The sequence below is a fragment of the Rhinichthys klamathensis genome, unplaced genomic scaffold (assembly GCF_029890125.1).
Source record: "Rhinichthys klamathensis goyatoka isolate OS25496 unplaced genomic scaffold, OSU_Roscu_1.1 h1tg000201l_1, whole genome shotgun sequence".
NCBI classification, from domain to species: domain Eukaryota; kingdom Metazoa; phylum Chordata; class Actinopteri; order Cypriniformes; family Leuciscidae; genus Rhinichthys; species Rhinichthys klamathensis.
The window spans coordinates 1,159,278-1,180,726 of record NW_026606727.1 but is presented as its reverse complement, the minus strand read 5'-3'; the positions used below and the strand labels follow the sequence as shown (position 1 = coordinate 1,180,726).

The following is a 21,449-nucleotide window of genomic DNA, read 5'->3' as shown; positions in this document are numbered from 1 at the left end:
TCAGTACGGTTCGGCTCGGCGCGGCACGGTTCGGCTCACTTCGCTTTTCGGCTCACTTCGCTTTTCGAACCTCGACAGAGGTGGTACCATTTAAAGCGAGCCGAAGCGAGCCGTACCGTACCATGCAGTGGAAAAGCGCCACAAGTGAGCCGTACCGAGCCGAGCCGTACCGTACCATGCAGTGAAAAAAGCGCCATAAGTTAGCTCGCCCCTCCCTCCCGTTTCGTGCATCATGACGCAAACGCAACTCACACACTAAATACCTACAATCTGATATTCACTCTGTTCAGCATAATGTTGCCTACGTTAGCTAGAGCTATCCAAGTTTAGTCGAGATTCACTCATATTTTTTCAAGAAGGATATTTTCACACACAGTTCACATCCCAAAAAGTCAGCACTAGAAGCTGTCCCAATAACAATTTGTGTCTTGGAATAAACACAATGGTATTCCCTCGCCCTAATCCTCCTCTTGGGGATTGACTCAGCCATGTTCAATTTCTCTTGTTCGTTGATAGACGCTGTCTTCTTCTTCAGCTCCGACTTCACGTGCAGCCGTGCACGAGCGCAAAATCTCACAACACCCACCCCCTGTCGGTGAGTGGTTGGAATGCTATTTATTTTGGTTTTGAGTGGTTGGTGAAACCAATTGTTTTTGTGTGCTGGATCTCAGATCCTAGGCTGCCTACAGAGACGCGTTTTTTGACGGCCTGCTTATGGGGCGGGCAGCTAGCGGATAGTTAGGAAAGATTAGATGAATGTGATCATTTATGTTTGGGCCTTTTTTGGGCCTGAAATCGCTGATACAACCTTTAACTTTGCAGTCAAAAATGAGCATTCAGAAACTAACTTTTTAATTTAAATATATAATATTGTTAATTGTTAATTCATGTTCATTGTTCACATTTCTAATGTTAATCTATCTATAAATTACAGGAACGTCTGTCTGTCTGTGTCTCTGTGTGTCTGTCTGTTAATCGAATATCTCTCGGTTGTTACTTGGTTGTTAGTCCGATGGATTTCAAACTTGACAGGTGTCTTGCTACGGGCACAAGTAAGTGCAGTGCCGATTTGGACGTTGTTTGGATTAGAAATGCAAAAGATTTCGTTAAATATATCTGTAAAAGAAGCACACATTGAAGTTGTGGTTTAAAAATAAACATTCTGTCAGCTAAACATTTAGTCAGCTACACTGTTTACTTCTGAAGTAAAAAAGTAGCGATTCTTTTCGAGAAATGTAGCGATTCTTTTCAAGGTTGTTATACATTTATTACAATGTGTAATTACATTGTGATTTTTATTTTTACATTGTTTACAGTGTTATACATTTATTTCAATGTAATTATTTGTTTATTACAATGTAATTATACATTTCTTACAGCGTTATTAATTATACGTTTATTACAATGTAATTATACGTTTATTACAATGTAATTATACATTTGTTACCTTATTATACATTTGTTACCTTATTATTTTGTTACATTATTCTTTTTGAAAAAAGTAGCTATTCTTTTTGAAAAAGTAGCTATTCTCTTTGAAAAAGTAGCTATTCTTTTTGAAAAAGTAGTGATTCTTTTTGAAAAAAGTATCGATTCTTTTCTGAAAAAGTAGCAATTCTTTTCTTAAAAAGTAGCGATTCTTTTTTTTTTAAAGTAGCGATTCTTTTTGGAAAAAGTAGCAAATCTTTTTGAAAAAGTAGCGATTCTTTTTTTTTTTTTTAAGTAGCGATTCTTTTTGGAAAAAGTATCGATTCTTTATGATAAAGTAGCGAGTCTTTTTGAAAAAGTATCGATTCTTTTCGAAAAAGTAGCGATTCTTTTTGAAAAAAGTAGCGATTCTTTTCGGAAAAGTAGCGATTCTTTTTTTTTAAAGTAGCGATTCTTTTTTTTTAAAGTAGCGATTCATTTTGAAAAGTAGCGATTCTTTTTGATAAAGTATCGATTCTTTATGATAAAGTAGTGAGTCTTTTTGAAAAAGTAGCGATTCTTTTCGATAAAGTATAGATTCTTTATGATAAAGTAGCGAGTCTTTTTGAAAAAGTAGCGATTCTTTTCGAAAACGTAAATCCCGTTACGTAATTATACACTAAAATTTCTTTTTGAAAAAAGTAGCGATTCTCTTCGGAAAAGTAGCGATTCTTTATTTTAAAAGTGGCGATTCTTTTTTAAAAAAGTAGCGATTCATTTTGAAAAGTAGCGATTCTTTTTGAAAAGTAGCGATTCTTTTTTGAAAAAGTAGCGTTTCTTTTTTGAAAAAGTAGCGTTTCTTTTTAAAAAGTAGCGATTCATTTTGAAAAGTAGCGATTCTTTTCTGAAAAAGTAGCGATTCTTTTTGAAAAAGTAGCGATTCTTTTTTTTAAAAGTAGCGATTCTTTTTTTTTAAAAAGTAGCTATTCTTTTTTTTTTTAAAGTAGCGATTCTTTTTTTTAAAAAGTAGCGATTCTTTTTTTTAAAAAGTAGCGATTCTTTTTTTTAAAAAGTAGCGATTCTTTTTTTTTTTAAAGTAGCGATTCTTTTTAAAAGTAGCGATTCTTTTTGAAAAAGTAGCAATTCATTTTGAAAAGTAGCGATTCTTTTCTGAAAAAGTAGCGATTCATTTTGAAAAGTAGCGATTCTTTTTGAAAAAATTGGTGATTCTTTTTGAAAAAATTGGTGATTCATTTTGAAAAGTAGCGATTCTTTTTGAAAAAGTAGCGATTTTTTTAAAAATTGTAATTATACGTTTATTACAATGTAATTATACATTACAGTGTTATACACTAGTCTTATTATATATTTATTACAATGTAATTATACGTTTTTTTACAATGTAATTATACATTTATTACACTCTTATACATTTATTACGAGTCTTATTATACATTTATTACAATGTAATTATACGTTTATTACAATGTAATTATACATTTATTACAATGTAATTATACATTTATTACAATGTAATTATACATTTATTACAATGTAATTATACATTTATTACAATGTAATTATATGTTATTAGTGTTATTATACATTTTTTTACAATCTATTTATTACAATGTAATTATACATTATAGTGTTATTATACTTTTATTACAATGTAATTATACGTTTTTTACAATGTAATTATACGTTATTACAGTGTTATTATACATTTATTACAATGTAGTTATACATTTGTTACAGTCTTATTATACATTTATTACAATGTATTTATACGTTTATTACAGTGTAATTATACATTTATTACAGTGTTATTATACATTTATTACAATGTAGTTATACATTTATTACAATGTAATTATAGATTACAGTGTTATTATATGTTTATTACAATGTAATTATACATTTATTACAGTGTTATTATACATTTATTACAATGTAGTTATACATTTATTACAATGTAATTATAGATTACAGTGTTATTATATGTTTATTACAATGTAATTATACATTTATTACAGTGTTATTATACATTTATTACAATGTAGTTATACATTTATTACAATGTAATTATAGATTACAGTGTTATTATATGTTTATTACAATGTAATTATACATTTATTACAGTGTTATTATACATTTATTACAATGTAGTTATACATTTATTACAATGTAATTATAGATTACAGTGTTATTATATGTTTATTACAATGTAATTATACATTTATTACAGTGTTATTATACATTTATTACAATGTAGTTATACATTTATTACAATGTAATTATAGATTACAGTGTTATTATATGTTTATTACAATGTAATTATACATTTGTTACAGTTTTATTATACATTTATTATAATGTAATTATACGTTTATTACAATGTAATTATACATTTGTTACAGTCTTATTATACATTACAATGTAATTATACGTTTTTTACAATGTAATTATACAGTTGTTACAATCTTATTATACATTTATTACAATGTAATTATACGTTTATTACAATGTAATTATACATTTAATACAGTGTTATTATACATTTATTACAATGTAGTTATACATTTATTTCAATGTAATCATAGATTAGTGTTATTATGTTTATTACAATGTAATTATACATTTGTTAAGTCTTATACATTTGATACAATGTAATTATACGTTTATTACAATGTAATTATACATTTGTTAGTCTTATTATACATTTATTACAATGTAATTATACATTATACATTACAATGTAATTATACATTTACATTTATTACAGTGTTATTATACATTTATTACAATGTAGTTGTACATTTATTACAATGTAATTATAGATTACAGTGTTATGATATGTTTGTTACAATGTAATTATACATTTATTACAGTGTTATTATACATTTATTACAATGTAGTTATACATTTATTACAATGTAATTATAGATTACAGTGTTATTATATGTTTATTACAATGTAATTATACATTTGTTACAGTTTTATTATACATTACAATGTAATTATACGTTTATTACAATGTAATTATACATTTGTTACAGTCTTATTATACATTACAATGTAATTATACGTTTTTTACAATGTAATTATACATTTGTTGCAATCTTATTATACATTTATTACAATGTAATTATACGTTTATTACAATGTAATTATACATTTATTACAGTGTTATTATACATTACAATGTAGTTATACATTTATTTCAATGTAATTATAGATTAGTTTTATTATGTTTATTACAATGTAATTATACATTTGTTAAGTCTTACTATACATTGATACAATGTAATTATACGTTTATTACAATGCAATTATACATTTGTTAGTCTTATTATACATTTATTACAATGTAATTATACATTATACATTACAATGTAATTATACATTTACTACAATGTAATTATACGTTTATTACAATGTAATTATATGTTTATTACAATGTAATTATACATTATAACAGTGTTATTATACATTACAATGTTATTATACATTTACTACAATGTAATTATACATTATTACAGTGTTATTATACATTTATTATAATGTAATTATACATTTATTACAATGTAATTATACATTCAGTACAATGTAATTATACTTTATAGTGTTATACTTTTATTACAATGTAATTATACGTTTATTACTATGTAATTATACGTTTTTTACAATGTAATTATACATTATTAGTGTTATTATACATTTATTACAATGTAATTATACATTATAAATTACAATGTAATTATACATTTATTACAATGTAATTATACATTATAGTGTTATAGTACATTTACTACAATGTTATTATACATTTATTACAATGTAATTATACATTTATTACAATGTAATTATACATTTATTACAATGTAATTATACATTTATTACAATGTAATTATACTTTATAGTGTTATTATACTTTTATTACAATGTAATTATACATTTATTACAATGTAATTATACATTATTACAGTGTTATTATACATTTATTACAATGGTATTATACATTTATTACAATGTAATTATACATTATAGTGTTATTATACTTTTAACAATGTAATTATACGTTTATTACAATGTAATTATACATTTGTTAGTCTTATCATACATTTATTACAATGTAATTATACATTATACATTACAATGTAATTCTACATTTACTACAATGTAATTATACATTATACATTACAATGTAATTATACGCTTATTACAATGTAATTATACATTATAACAGTGTTATTATACGTTTATTAAAATGTAATTATACATTTATTACAATGCAATTATACGTTATTACAGTGTTATTATACATTTATTACAATGTAATTATACATTTATTACAATGTAATTATACATTATAATGTTATTATACTTTTATTACAATGTAATTATACGTTTTTTACAATGTAATTATACATTACAGTGTTATTATACATTTATTACAATGAAGTTATACATTTGTTACAGTGTTATTATACATTTATTACAATGTAGTTATACATTTATTACAATGTAATTATAGATTACAGTGTTATTATATGTTTATTACAATGTAATTATACATTTGTTAGTTTTATTATAAATTTATTACAATGTAATTATACATTTATTACAACGTAATTATACGTTTATTACAATGTAATTATCCATTTGTTACAGTCTTATTATACATTTATTACAATGTAATTATACATTATACATTACAATGTAATTATACATTTATTACAGTGTAATTATACATTATAGTGTTATAGTAAATTTACTACAATGTAATTATACGTTTATTACAATGTAATTATACATTTGTTACAGTCTTATCATATAATTATTACAAAGTAATTATACATTTATTACAATTTAATTATACATTAGTGTTATTATACATTTATTACAATATAATTATACATTTATTACAGTGTTATTATACATTTGTTTTATTATTATTATACATTTGTTAAATTATTATTTTATTACATTATTCTTTTTGAAAAAGTAGCGATTCTTTTTGAAAAAGTAGCGATTCTTTTCTGAAAAAGTAGCGATTCTTTTTGAAAAAGTAGCGATTCTTTTTTTAAAAAGTAGCGATTCTTTTTTTTTTTTAAGTAGCGATTCATTTTGAAAAGTAGCAATTATTTTTTAAAAAGTAGCGATTCATTTTGAAAAGTAGCGATTCTTTTCTGAAAAAGTAGCGATTCATTTTGAAAAGTAGCGATTCATTTTGAAAAAGTAGCGATTCTTTTCTGAAATGTAGCGATTCTTTTCTGAAAAAGTAGCGATTCATTTTGAAAAAGTAGCGATTCTTTTTTTTAAAAGTAGCGATTCATTTTGAAAAGTAGCGATTCTTTTTGAAAAAGTAGCGATTCATTTTGAAATTGTAATTATACGTTTATTACTATGTAATAATACTAGGCCTGTAGCGGCGCGTCGATGACATCGACGCTTCGACGTCAAAATTTCGTCGACGTCATATTTTTTTGTCGACGCTTCTTTATTTATTTATGTATTTATTTTTTTGCACCGTTCCCGGCGGTACAGCTCGCCACACACACGTGGGAGACCGAAACATTGCAGAATCGAGAACGAAACAGCAACCTCTTCACAGAATTCACAACAAAGCCATGCAAATGTCCCAACAAAAGAAAAAGTCCTAAAAAAACCCAGCTCGTACTAAATCATCGAAGGTATGGGAATACTTCAAATTTAGTCCCAAACGTAAAGGTGTCGTTATTTGCGCTCTTTGTCAAATGGAGTTGACATCCCAAGTCTCCCGCATATTAATAGCGTCTCCCTGATGCCCGCAAATTAGTTAAAATCTCCCGGAATCTAGAGCTCGCGAGCTCCAAACTGTGTAGCGCGCGGCAGCGAGGGAGAGAGCGAGAGACCTTGCGTGTGTGTGCAAGTGTGCGTGTGTGCCTTATGAAGCGCATGTAAACCCCACCCCCGTCAACAAAACCGAAAAATCAGTCCGGATGTTTTTTATGAGCCCTGAAAACATTAAAATGAGCACCACATCCAAGTGTGATAGGGCTCATTTGAGTAACCTAACAAACATTTTACAGTGTAGATACTCTGTAAGAACCAGATCAAAATTGTTGTGCATTGAATGTGCACTCCTGTAATTTCCATGTTACAAAAAAACAATCGTTCAATTAGTCGTTAGATTAGTCGACTAATCGATAAAATAATCGACAGACTAATCGTTTAATTAATAACCGTTTACCCCAGCCCTAAATAATACATTACAGTGTTGTTATACACTAGTCTTATTATATATTTATTACAATGTAATTATACGTTTTTACAATGTAATTATACATTTATTACAGTGTTATTATACATTTATTACAATGTAATTATACATTTCTTACAGTTTTAGTATACATTTATTACAATGTAATTATGTTTATTACAATGTAAATATACGTTTATTACAATGTAATTATAAATTTGTTACAGTCTCATTATACATTTATTACAATGTAATTATACATTATACATTACAATGTAATTATACATTTATTACAATGTAATTATACATTATAGTGTTATAGTACATTTACTACAATGTAATTATACGTTTATTACAATGTAATTATACATCTGTTACAGTCTAATAATACATTTATTACAATGTAATTATACGTTTATTACAATGTAATTTTACGTTTATTACAATGTAATTTTACGTTTATTACAATGTAATTATACATTTGTTACAGTCTTATTATACATTTACTACAATGTAATTATACATTTATTACAATGTAGTTATACATTTATTACAATGTAATTATAGATTACAGTGTTATTATATGTTTATTACAATGTAATTATACATTTGTTAGTTTTATTATAAATTTATTACAATGTAATTATACATTTATTACAACGTAATTATACGTTTATTACAATGTAATTATCCATTTGTTACAGTCTTATTATACATTTATTACAATGTAATTATACATTATACATTACAATGTAATTATACATTTATTACAGTGTAATTATACATTATAGTGTTATAGTAAATTTACTACAATGTAATTATACGTTTATTACAATGTAATTATACATTTGTTACAGTCTTATCATATAATTATTACAAAGTAATTATACATTTATTACAATTTAATTATACATTTATTACAGTGTTATTATACATTTGTTTTATTATTATTATACATTTGTTAAATTATTATTTTATTACATTATTCTTTTTGAAAAAGTAGCGATTCTTTTCTGAAAAAGTAGCGATTCTTTTTGAAAAAGTAGCGATTCTTTTTTTAAAAAGTAGCGATTCTTTTTTTTTTTTAAGTAGCGATTCATTTTGAAAAGTAGCAATTATTTTTGAAAAAGTAGCGATTCATTTTGAAAAGTAGCGATTCTTTTCTGAAAAAGTAGCGATTCATTTTGAAAAGTAGCGATTCATTTTGAAAAAGTAGCGATTCTTTTCTGAAATGTAGCGATTCTTTTCTGAAAAAGTAGCGATTCATTTTGAAAAAGTAGCGATTCTTTTTTTTAAAAGTAGCGATTCATTTTGAAAAGTAGCGATTCTTTTTGAAAAAGTAGCGATTCATTTTGAAATTGTAATTATACGTTTATTACTATGTAATAATACTAGGCCTGTAGCGGCGCGTCGATGACATCGACGCTTCGACGTCAAAATTTCGTCGACGTCATATTTTTTTGTCGACGCTTCTTTATTTATTTATGTATTTATTTTTTTGCACCGTTCCCGGCGGTACAGCTCGCCACACACACGTGGGAGACCGAAACATTGCAGAATCGAGAACGAAACAGCAACCTCTTCACAGAATTCACAACAAAGCCATGCAAATGTCCCAACAAAAGAAAAAGTCCTAAAAAAACCCAGCTCGTACTAAATCATCGAAGGTATGGGAATACTTCAAATTTAGTCCCAAACGTAAAGGTGTCGTTATTTGCGCTCTTTGTCAAATGGAGTTGACATCCCAAGTCTCCCGCATATTAATAGCGTCTCCCTGATGCCCGCAAATTAGTTAAAATCTCCCGGAATCTAGAGCTCGCGAGCTCCAAACTGTGTAGCGCGCGGCAGCGAGGGAGAGAGCGAGAGACCTTGCGTGTGTGTGCAAGTGTGCGTGTGTGCCTTATGAAGCGCATGTAAACCCCACCCCCGTCAACAAAACCGAAAAATCAGTCCGGATGTTTTTTATGAGCCCTGAAAACATTAAAATGAGCACCACATCCAAGTGTGATAGGGCTCATTTGAGTAACCTAACAAACATTTTACAGTGTAGATACTCTGTAAGAACCAGATCAAAATTGTTGTGCATTGAATGTGCACTCCTGTAATTTCCATGTTACAAAAAAACAATCGTTCAATTAGTCGTTAGATTAGTCGACTAATCGATAAAATAATCGACAGACTAATCGTTTAATTAATAACCGTTTACCCCAGCCCTAAATAATACATTACAGTGTTGTTATACACTAGTCTTATTATATATTTATTACAATGTAATTATACGTTTTTACAATGTAATTATACATTTATTACAGTGTTATTATACATTTATTACAATGTAATTATACATTTCTTACAGTTTTAGTATACATTTATTACAATGTAATTATGTTTATTACAATGTAAATATACGTTTATTACAATGTAATTATAAATTTGTTACAGTCTCATTATACATTTATTACAATGTAATTATACATTATACATTACAATGTAATTATACATTTATTACAATGTAATTATACATTATAGTGTTATAGTACATTTACTACAATGTAATTATACGTTTATTACAATGTAATTATACATCTGTTACAGTCTAATAATACATTTATTACAATGTAATTATACGTTTATTACAATGTAATTTTACGTTTATTACAATGTAATTTTACGTTTATTACAATGTAATTATACATTTGTTACAGTCTTATTATACATTTACTACAATGTAATTATACATTTATTACAATGTAGTTATACATTTATTACAATGTAATTATAGATTACAGTGTTATTATATGTTTATTACAATGTAATTATACATTTGTTAGTTTTATTATAAATTTATTACAATGTAATTATACATTTATTACAACGTAATTATACGTTTATTACAATGTAATTATCCATTTGTTACAGTCTTATTATACATTTATTACAATGTAATTATACATTATACATTACAATGTAATTATACATTTATTACAGTGTAATTATACATTATAGTGTTATAGTAAATTTACTACAATGTAATTATACGTTTATTACAATGTAATTATACATTTGTTACAGTCTTATCATATAATTATTACAAAGTAATTATACATTTATTACAATTTAATTATACATTTATTACAGTGTTATTATACATTTGTTTTATTATTATTATACATTTGTTAAATTATTATTTTATTACATTATTCTTTTTGAAAAAGTAGCGATTCTTTTCTGAAAAAGTAGCGATTCTTTTTGAAAAAGTAGCGATTCTTTTTTTAAAAAGTAGCGATTCTTTTTTTTTTTTAAGTAGCGATTCATTTTGAAAAGTAGCAATTATTTTTGAAAAAGTAGCGATTCATTTTGAAAAGTAGCGATTCTTTTCTGAAAAAGTAGCGATTCATTTTGAAAAGTAGCGATTCATTTTGAAAAAGTAGCGATTCTTTTCTGAAATGTAGCGATTCTTTTCTGAAAAAGTAGCGATTCATTTTGAAAAAGTAGCGATTCTTTTTTTTAAAAGTAGCGATTCATTTTGAAAAGTAGCGATTCTTTTTGAAAAAGTAGCGATTCATTTTGAAATTGTAATTGACTTTAAAAAATGAGTTAAATCATGTATAACTTATTAAAAAGTTGAAAATTGTTTAACTTATTTTGACGAGATAAAGCGATGTAAAAACATGTTGTCATAACTTATTGATCATAAACTTTATTTAGTGTATAAATAAACACTGTAAATATTTATTGTTATATGTCATATTGCATTAACTAATACTAAATTATAGAAAGTTAATTGTTATTGTAATAAATATACAAGTAGGTAAAAGTCCACTATAGTAAATAATTATTAGTAATTAAGAATTGGAACAGCCATCATTCTCATGATTCCACACATCCTTTTTGGCTAATATAATTTGAATTAAAAAGCTTCATTAAACACATTTTACCATGTTTAAATACATCCCACATTACAATTCTGCAGTTTTTCCCTCAATCAGTAGAGTAAAAAAACAGAAAAAAACCCTGTCCGCATTTTTAGACTGCACACAACCTGCATTAGGCTGTTTGTTTCATCAATACATTATTACACAACTACAACACGATAGACTACAACACGATAGAATAACTCCAGTTTTTCATCCATTTGTGCAGATGTACAACACAAAGCTGGTTTGATCAAACAGCTGCAAAATAGCATCAGGGTCAAAATGGGCATATTTAGCATAATGCCTTAACATGCCCTGCTGTAAATGAATGGCCATTAGCCAATATGAAATGGCTCAAATATGAACTCTATCGCTGCCACATGGGTGCCCCCTCATCTGGCTGGCATAAGGTGCCATCTGCCCACTGGTGTTTCAAATGCCTGTGTGCCAGATCTGGGATTCCCACTGATCTAATGAACTCAAAGATTCAATCTGTAACTGCTTAAACGGATACTCTTGAACTATAGGAATGTGCACTTAAGGAATAGTCCCCCCCCCCCCCCCCCTCCCCCTCCCCCCTCCCCCCCTCTTATCTTTATTCACCATCATGTCAATACAAACTGTTTTTCATTTTTTGTGTGTATGAAAAACAAAAGAAGGTGAAACACGCATTTTGAGGTGAATTGTCCCTTTGTGTAACGTGCGCTAACAATCTAAAAAAGTATTTCTGTTTGTCTACAGCACTATAAAAAAAACACACTCTACTGCTGTTTTTTCCCATTTCTGTTTAGCTTCTCCCTTTCTGCAATCTCTCTTCGTTATGAGCTGAGACATGTACTGTACTTTGCTCCCACACAAACACAGATGTGTTGGGATTTAATTGTGGCATCAATATTTAGACCACTAGATAATGTGCAACACATCAGTGGGCTGTTTGGTCATAATATTAGCTTTTTCCAATTAGCACCAAGTTAGTTTAAGTGATAAACATAATGCGTGCGTGCAGAGTAATGGCCAAGTGCTTGATATTTCTATTACTGGCATATTAATAAAGCTGCATGAGGAATCTCCTAAGCTTCAAATGTTTTACTCATGAATGACATTTTTTTTTTGAGGTTAGAGCAAATGAATAAATAACATTCCATTGATTAAGAAGCTACTATAAACGTGTTGCCTTCAAATACATTAATGTATCTTGCCAATATTCGGTTTGTGATTGAAACATTTCAAATTAAAGCACAAAATAAAAGGCTGTGAAATGGTGCATGAATATTTGGGGTCTTTTATTGGACACTCCATCTCACTAAACATGTTAATTATAGATGACCTGTTCTTGAAGATCTGCTCTAGCGTAAAATAACTTTCTGTGATTTTTATTGAGGAATGAAGTCTAGATGTTTCCTCCACTCTCACTCTGGTAAGACAGGCACAAACATAGAAAGAAAATGATTTCTATGAAAGTGTCCGTGTAATCACACGCATATCTGCTATTGTGTGCTGAGAGCAGCGGTTTCTCGCTATTTGGTACATTGAACAGACAGTGCTGAGTGTTAAGAACAGCCAGAAAGCTTCGACTCTGTCTCAACCCACTCATGTGCCACATTCAGCCCACTAGATTTTGGATACAAGCAGTATGGTTACGGTTAAGGATAGTTAGCTCGTCTTGGTCTGTTGGTCAAGACAAGGTAGACATTGAATGCACAAGAGAAGAGAAGTGGACAAACATTGATAAATATTTGTAATTGTGCCAATAGTAGCAGGGCTCAACAATAAGGATCGATCAGTAGTGTTTTCCTGCAAAAGTGTGTTGATATGAATTTATAGTTTTGTAATTAAATTAAATATGAATTTAAGTATATATTTAAATATACAAGTATTTTATAAGTATATATTAGATAATGTGATGCAATGATGATGAATGCAATGATGATGAATGATGATATATAATAAATAAGGACCAAATCAGCATATTAGAATGATTTCTGAAGGATCATGTGACATTAAAGACTGATGTAGTGCATTTTTGATCAAATAAATTAATTAAAAACCAGTTGACCGGTAGTATAATTATAATAAATGAAATAAAATGATGTAAAATTATATAAATATATAAAAAAAACTTACTATAGAAGTAAGTGAGACCAGAACTACTGTTCTGATTGGGACAGCTGAAAAAACTCTTACTATTAAGCCTTGTCTAGTTAGACTCATGTTTGTTAAAACACTTGTAACTGTTCAACTGGCCCCCGATGGATGGATAACACCACCTCGAGTTTGAGTTTCCCGTTTTAGAGGTTACAAGTTAACCATGCAGCGGAGCTCTCCGACAGTCTGGGTTCACGTTGGCGGTAGTGGAACAGGCTGGTGGCGTCTAAGTCACTGGAATACCTAATGGCTTCTGCAAACAGCTTTACAACCTGTAGAAAAGGGAAACGGGTATTCAATACTACAACCAAAATAATTCATGATACATTTAAGAGACAAGGCTGACCTGGAAGTTTGTGATAAGAGGTACTCCGTAATCAACCGCCATTCTCCGGATCTGGTAGTTATCCTTGAGAAACTTGGTGTTGTTATTCGGTAAGTTGACCACAAGGTCAATGTGTCCTTCGCTGACAAGTCTATTCAGAGCATAATGCAAAGAGTGATATATTATAAACCTTTTTACAAATTTTAAAAGGTATACTTGATCATTTTTTGGCCCCCATGAGCTAACCGATTCATTGTAAAATAAACCAGTTTTTATTAGGCTACTGATATAACCAGATTCTCTCCATTTTTCAAAAGTGCTACTCATTATTTAGGGTATACGCCTTAATACAAGAATCAAAAATGTTAAATCAAAAAATCATATATGTGAAGCTGCGTTAAAAGCTCCCTCTGAGTAGTTATAAATGTGATTAGCTGAATCTGTGATCCGACTTTAGTAAACATCTCTTACTAAAACAAAATGGTAAAGGCCTTTTACTGCAACCCTTGAGGGCAGACGGCAGACATACTTGTATCTCAGTATGTAGTGTCTGAAGGCCTTTTGCTACAACAGAGCTTTGCACCAGAGCAGAATGCTAACATAAGTGACACAAAGATGCCACACATATACACTCACCGGCCACTTTATTAGGTACCCCATGCTAGTAACGGGTTGGACCCCCTTTTGCCTTCAGAACTGCCTCAATTCTTCGTGGCATAGATTCAACAAGGTGCTGGAAGCATTCCTCAGGGAGTTTGGTCCATATTGACATGATGGCATCACACAGTTGCCGCAGATTTGTCGGCTGCACATCCATGATGCGAATCTCCCGTTCCACCACATCCCAAAGATGCTCTATTGGGTTGAGATCTGGTGACTGTGGAGGCCATTTTAGTACAGTGAACTCATTGTCATGTTCAAGAAACCAATTTGAAATGATTAGAGCTTTGTGACATGGTGGAAGTAGCCATCAGAGGATGGGTACATGGTGGCCATAAAGGGATGGACATGGTCAGAAACAATGCTCAGGTAGGCCGTGGCATTTAAACGATGCCCAATTGGCACTAAGGGGCCTAAAGTGTGCCAGGAAAACATCCCCCACACCATTACACCACCACCACCAGCCTGCACAGTGGTAACAAGGCATGATGGTTCCATGTTCTCATTCTGTTTACGCCAAATTCTGACTCTAACATCTGAATGTCTCAACAGAAATCGAGACTCATCAGACCACGCAACATTTTTCCAGTCTTCAACTGTTCAATTTTGGTGAGCTCTTGCAAATTGTAGCCTCTTTTTCCTATTTGTAGTGGAGATGAGTGGTACCCGGTGGAGTCTTCTGCTGTTGTAGCCCATCCGCCTCAAGGTTGTGCGTGTTGTGGCTTCACAAATGCTTTGCTGCATACCTCGGTTGTAACGAGTGGTTATTTCAGTCACTGTTGCCCTTCTATCAGCTCGAACCAGTCTGGCCATTCTCCTCTGACCTCTGGCATCAACAAGGCATTTCCGCCCACAGAACTGCCGCTCACTGGATGTTTTTTCTTTTTCGGACCATTCTCTGTAAACCCTAGAGATGGTTGTGCGTGAAAATCCCAGTAGATTAGCAGTTTCTGAAATACTCAGACCAGCCCTTCTGGCACCAACAATCATGCCACGTTCAAAGTCACTCAAATCAACTTTCTTCCCCATACTGATGCTCGGTTTGAACTGCAGGAGATTGTCTTGACCATGTCTACATGCCTAAATGCACTGAGTTGCCGCCATGTGATTGGCTGCTTAGAAATTAAGTGTTAACGAGCAGTTGGACAGGTGTACCTAATAAAGTGGCCGGTGAGTGTATATACAAAGATGCCATATAAATATATATATATATATATATATATATATATATATATATATATATATATATATATATATATATATATATATATATATATATATATATGTGGCATCTTTGTGTCACTTATGTTAGCATTCTGCTCTGGTGCAAAGCTCTGTTGTAGCAAAATGCCTTCAGACACTACATACTGAGATACAAGCATGTCTGCCGTCTGCCCTCAAGGGTTGCAGTAAAAGGCCTTTACCATTTTGTTTACCAAAACTTTTGAAGGGCACTGTATATATATATATATATATATATATATATATATATATGCCCTTCAAAAGTTTTGGATCGGTGGGCTACAATTTTTAATGTTTTTAAAAGTCTCTTCTGCTCACCAAGGCTGCATTTATTTGATTAAAATACAAATAAAAAACAGTAATATTGTGAAATATTATTACAATTTAAAATATCTGTTTTCTATGTGAATATATAGTAAAGTATAATTTATTCCTGTGATCAAAGCTCTCTCTCTCTCTCTCTCTATATATATATATATATATATATACACACACACATATTACATATTTATGTTTAAACGTTTGAAAAAGTAAAAAAAATATTTTACAATTGTTTTCAACATTTATAATAAGACATATTTCTTGAAATGTTTTCATCATATTACAATGATTTATGAAGGATCATGTGACACTGAAGACTGGAGTAATGATGCTGAACATTAAGCTTTGTCATCACAGGAATACATTACATTTCAAAATGAAAACTGATATTTTAAATAGTAATAATATTTCAAAATATTAAAGTTTTCACTGTATTTTTGATCAGATAACATAAGTGACTTCTTACTTTTGAACGGTACTGTATATGCATTAGTCATTAAAGAAACCCATATTTTCTTTCCTTAAAGGAGCTGAAGTTTGAAAAATGGTCATTAAATCGCAATAAATAATAATAATATTTTATTAAATTTGTAATCAATCTATTGCGCTAATAAAAATACATTGGGGGAAAAAAGTCACCTGCTGATGCTCGGTAATGGTGTGTTATTAGTTTCATGGCTTGGCCAAGCAACGGGGATAGTTGGAACATCATTAGCATTAAGCCAAGCTGACGTACCCTCTGTGGCGTAGAGCTAAAGACAGGACAGCAGAAGCAGGTTTGTTCTTTATCCACGTGAGATCTAATTCAACTAAGAAAAAGACTACTAAACTGTGTCAACAGCTGTTTTATTGGTTCACGACAGTAAAAACCACTGTATATTGAACCCAACAAAGGATATGGATGAGAATGACTCACCTTGAACCCCTCTTCATGAAGCTGATGAGCAGTGGAAAGGAAGTTAGGCCTGAATGAATGCTAGAGACAAAAATATTAAAAATAAATCAATAAGAAAGCAGGAAGAAAAAGATAGTCGGACAAAAAAAAAGATCAGAGCCAAAAGGTCAGGTAGTCTGTTTCTAGAAGAAAAGTCTTCCTCTAAGCACTTCCAGATCAATAGCACAGCTCTGTGTTCACGGAGACTTAACCACGGGCTGGTAATCAGGCTTTAAAAAGCATGTCAGATCTGCAGTCCCCAGGTACGGCCATCAGGCAGGTAGCATCTACAGAATCGGAAGGGTTTGTTTTTGAATGGGAATTTCATGCTCTCATTCATACCCGAGACTCCATTAGAACACAATGCTGTCTGAGCATCGTCAATGACCCTGACAAGATATTTGATTTCCACGCTGAGAGTGGGCATGAATCGTAAACATCTGACAGAGCACGGGAGGAAATGAAAGAAGGCATGCCGATGATGATGATATTACATCAAAACATAAAACAAAGCCTCTGAATTCCAGTGTCATAGTCGAGGCTTATAATGATGTGTGAACATCACACAGTCACACCCAAGGAAAATGAACCACAAAAACATTTTGCCAATAGAAAACCATTTGAGGAAACAGATCGTAACTATTAAGTGCTTTGTGTTTTAAGCATTTAGGAATTTCTTTATAAAGCCTGTTTAATACATCTTGTGCCTGCTGAACGAGGTTGTATCACACTATATATACGGCAGTTATATATACAACCCGCGGCTCAAGAGCTCTTATAGCTCTTAAGCGCCGCCCTAGTGGCTCCCTGGAGCTTTTTCAAAAATTTGAACATGGAAAAAATATGTTTTGTTTTAATATAATTTCTGTAGGAGGAAAAACATGACAAACATTCTTAAAGTTTTTCAACGTTGTAAAAATGTGTATAATAAATATTTAATTTCAACATTTCTGTCAACGAAGAATTTACGTCATAGACTGTGACACACGTGTCTGTCAGATCGGCGTGATGCCAGACCGGTGGCTGACAAACAAACCGGCGGGTGTGTCATGGGCCATGGATCCCAAGGGGAAAAAGAGAAAGATAGCTGAGCACTCCCAACGCAATAGAGTGCGGCGCGGGACTAGATTTGATGGCCGAGTGCGAGCGCGGGCGCGTGCGCGGCGGGTGTGTCATGGGCCATGGATCCCAAGGGGAAAAAGAGAAAGATAGCTGAGCACTCCCAACGCAATAGAGTGCGGCGCGGGACTAGATTTGATGGCCGAGTGCGAGCGCGGGCGCGTGCGCGGCGGGTGTGTCATGGGCCATGGATCCCAAGGGGAAAAAGAGAAAGATAGCTGAGCACTCCCAACGCAATAGAGTGCGGCGCGGGACTAGATTTGATGCCCGAGTGCGAGCGCGGGCGCGTGCGCGGCGGGTGTGTCATGGGCCATGGATCCCAAGGGGAAAAAGAGAAAGATAGCTGAGCACTCCCAACGCAATAGAGTGCGGCGCGGGACTAGATTTGATGGCCCGAGCGCGGGCGCGGGCGCGTGCGGTAATGCACTCACTCAACTAAATTAAAATAGAAACGATTTACAGGCCAGAATTTCTATTCGTAACATGTTTGCAGCGATATAGCCAATCACAGACATATGTGTTGATTTCTTGAACGCAATGGCCAATCAGAAGCATTTAAGATAGACTCCCCTCACCGCTCAAAACTGACTTTTTTGTGGAGTGCTGAATCCTGTATGCTGGCAAATCCTCTAATTATAACGAACAAAGTGTGGATATTATGAAAGATTTATTGTGCAGTCAGCTTCATTGATAATAACAGAGATGTGTGAGATCGCGATGAACTGTCAGCTTTTTAGGAATTATTAAGAGAGCGCACTTTGCGCGCATTCTGTCATGCCAAACATGCACGCAGTAAACTGCTTGCTTTTATGTTAAATTAACAGTGGTTTGTGTTTTAATGCTTTAAAAACAAATAATTTATCAGGAGGATGTATGGTGGCGACACGTAGGCTAACTTGAAAGTATTTGGAGGTACAGAAAAAGTCTATTTGCGGGCGGGAACGGGACAAAACATAAATGTTGCAGGCGGGAGAAAGAAAGTTGAGAACGTAAGTTATAACGACCCACGCATTAAAAAATGGTCGGGTTAAAATCGGGCTCGGGCTCATAATTACGTTTAATGTGTCGGGCCAGGCCGGGCTTGATTTTTTGGGCCCGATCTAAGCTCTAATTTGTAGCCTACTTATCATTTTGATACTAGGGGGCTAATAAAGCTAATATAACACTTACAGCATGTGTTGCCTTCATTGCAGTACTCCTATTGGACCAAAAAAAAAAAAAAAAATCTGTCTGGAGCCGCAAAAAAATAAAAGCTTTATATAAGCCTTATGGCCGAGCTTTTATTTTTTTGCGGCTCCAGACAGATTTTTTTTTTTTTTTTTTGGTCCAATATGGCTCTTTCAACATTTTGGGTTGCCGACCCCTGCACTAGCCGAATGGAAAGGCATTTCACTCTGATTCTCTGTCACGTGAAACTCGCTGAAATTAAAATAGGAGTACTGCAAGAACATAAAACACTGTAACAGGGTGATTCAGGATGTATTTCATGTGAATATATGTGATTTTGTATTCGCCCCTTCGGGACTGCTAAATGTTCATGCGCAGCTTCAGGGAGATTTGCATGCAATAATTTCCAATTTCTTATTTTAGTAGTCATTTATGGATGATCAATGTTTGCGATTTGTGGCTTTACATTTGATAAGAAGATATTTAGAAAAATAACTGTTTGGTTACCAATATTCTTCAAAATATCTTCTTTTGTGTTCAGCGGAAGAAAGAAATTCATGCAGGTTTGCAACAACTTGAGGGTGAGAAAATGATGACAGAATTTTCATTTTTGAGTGAACTATCCCTTTAAAGATGGTGGGGTTTTTTTTTGTGTCATTTCTGTAGCTTGACAAATCTAGTCCCTATACTCACTTCCATTGTATAGAAGAGCAGCCAGAAAATGTTTTTGTTCCACAGAAGAAAGGAAATCTTATATAAATCTTATATTTTGTAAGGGTAAAAAACTAACAGAATTGATATTTTTCCATGCTAACTTTGAAGCTCATTAATGATCTCTAAATATTTTCAGAAATTGTTTTCCTACTTGAAAACCTCATATTATGGTGTTTATCATTTTATGAGGAAATAACAACCTGCTCTGATCAAAACAAGCCAGAAAGGTTTATGTACTACTGTGTAAATCAGAGAGGATGTAAAGCAGGCAGTCTTTTGAGATTTATCCCTTAAGGAAAGAAAAAAGGTTTCTCCTTTACTTGTATCCCAATGAGAATCCCCTTCTGGGGAAGCTTGAATCCTGTAGAGAGCATGGCCTTCAGGAAGGCAGAATAGATGTTTGGTCCAAAGCAAGCCACCTGCAGAGAGAGAGCAAAAGAGAATGCTGAAAAACAAGAGCAAGAAAGAAATATCTTGATCCTTAAGATTATGAGCAAATCTGCAAATATTCATTGCAGCATACAGAAACTCCTGGATAAATTATTCATTCATCTCCATTAGTACAATATTCAAAGCCAAGGTGAGATAAATCAAACATATTAATGTTGCTGAATAAAGGCAGACTGGTGTGATATTACAATTATGAAGAAAGAAAAAAAACGGACAGAATGGGGCCATCATAAAATCTGGGATGGAGATATTATACTTCCTGTTCTAAAGCTAAAAATCAGTGCTGCACGATAAAAACGCTCCTCCTGCTTCATTGTCCTCCAGGCTGGTTTCTATGGTTTTCCCGTTGCCAGGGAGAGCAGGTACAGCGGCCCGAGTGGAAACATTAAAATAATCTTTGCTGAATTTTAAGGCAGGACAGAAAAACTAGATGTAGGTGTCCACAAGCACCTCAGAACTAATATGGCTAAAGATGGGCAATATGTAAATGTTTATCCCCGATGGTGGGGCTGTTTCCCAGATAACTGTGATGAAAACATGAGCTGGACAGATGTAACAGTAATCAATGTGTCTAAAGCAGCTCCATACCTCTCCAGTGGAGGCCATCTCACAACGCAGGACAGGGTCAGCTTCTCTCAACCGAGGCCAGGAAAACATGGGAGCCTAGCAAAGAGTATAACAATATTCAACTTCAAGTAGTCTTTCAATTTTTTTTTTTTTAAATGGCTAATGGATATACTGTACAGTACCGTTTAAAAGTTTCAAAATGTTTTTGAAAGAAGTCTTTAAATGCACACCAAGGCT

At 31.8% G+C, this 21,449-nt stretch overlaps 1 protein-coding gene across 1 annotated transcript in view; it reads right to left on the bottom strand.

Moving 5' to 3' along the window:
* Positions 1-13,774: 13,774 nt before the first annotated feature.
* cps1 (carbamoyl-phosphate synthase 1, mitochondrial) overlaps positions 13,775-21,449 on the bottom strand; it is a 52,331-nt gene continuing 44,656 nt past the window's right edge. The window contains exons 33-38 of the mRNA XM_056263227.1: positions 21,234-21,308; positions 20,516-20,614; positions 17,178-17,237; positions 16,901-17,013; positions 14,060-14,189; positions 13,775-13,985 (exon numbers count right to left, since the gene is read on the bottom strand). Coding sequence (XP_056119202.1) covers positions 13,857-13,985; positions 14,060-14,189; positions 16,901-17,013; positions 17,178-17,237; positions 20,516-20,614; positions 21,234-21,308 — 606 coding nt within the window. The 3' untranslated portion in view covers positions 13,775-13,856. The remainder of the gene's footprint in view (positions 13,986-14,059; positions 14,190-16,900; positions 17,014-17,177; positions 17,238-20,515; positions 20,615-21,233; positions 21,309-21,449) is intronic.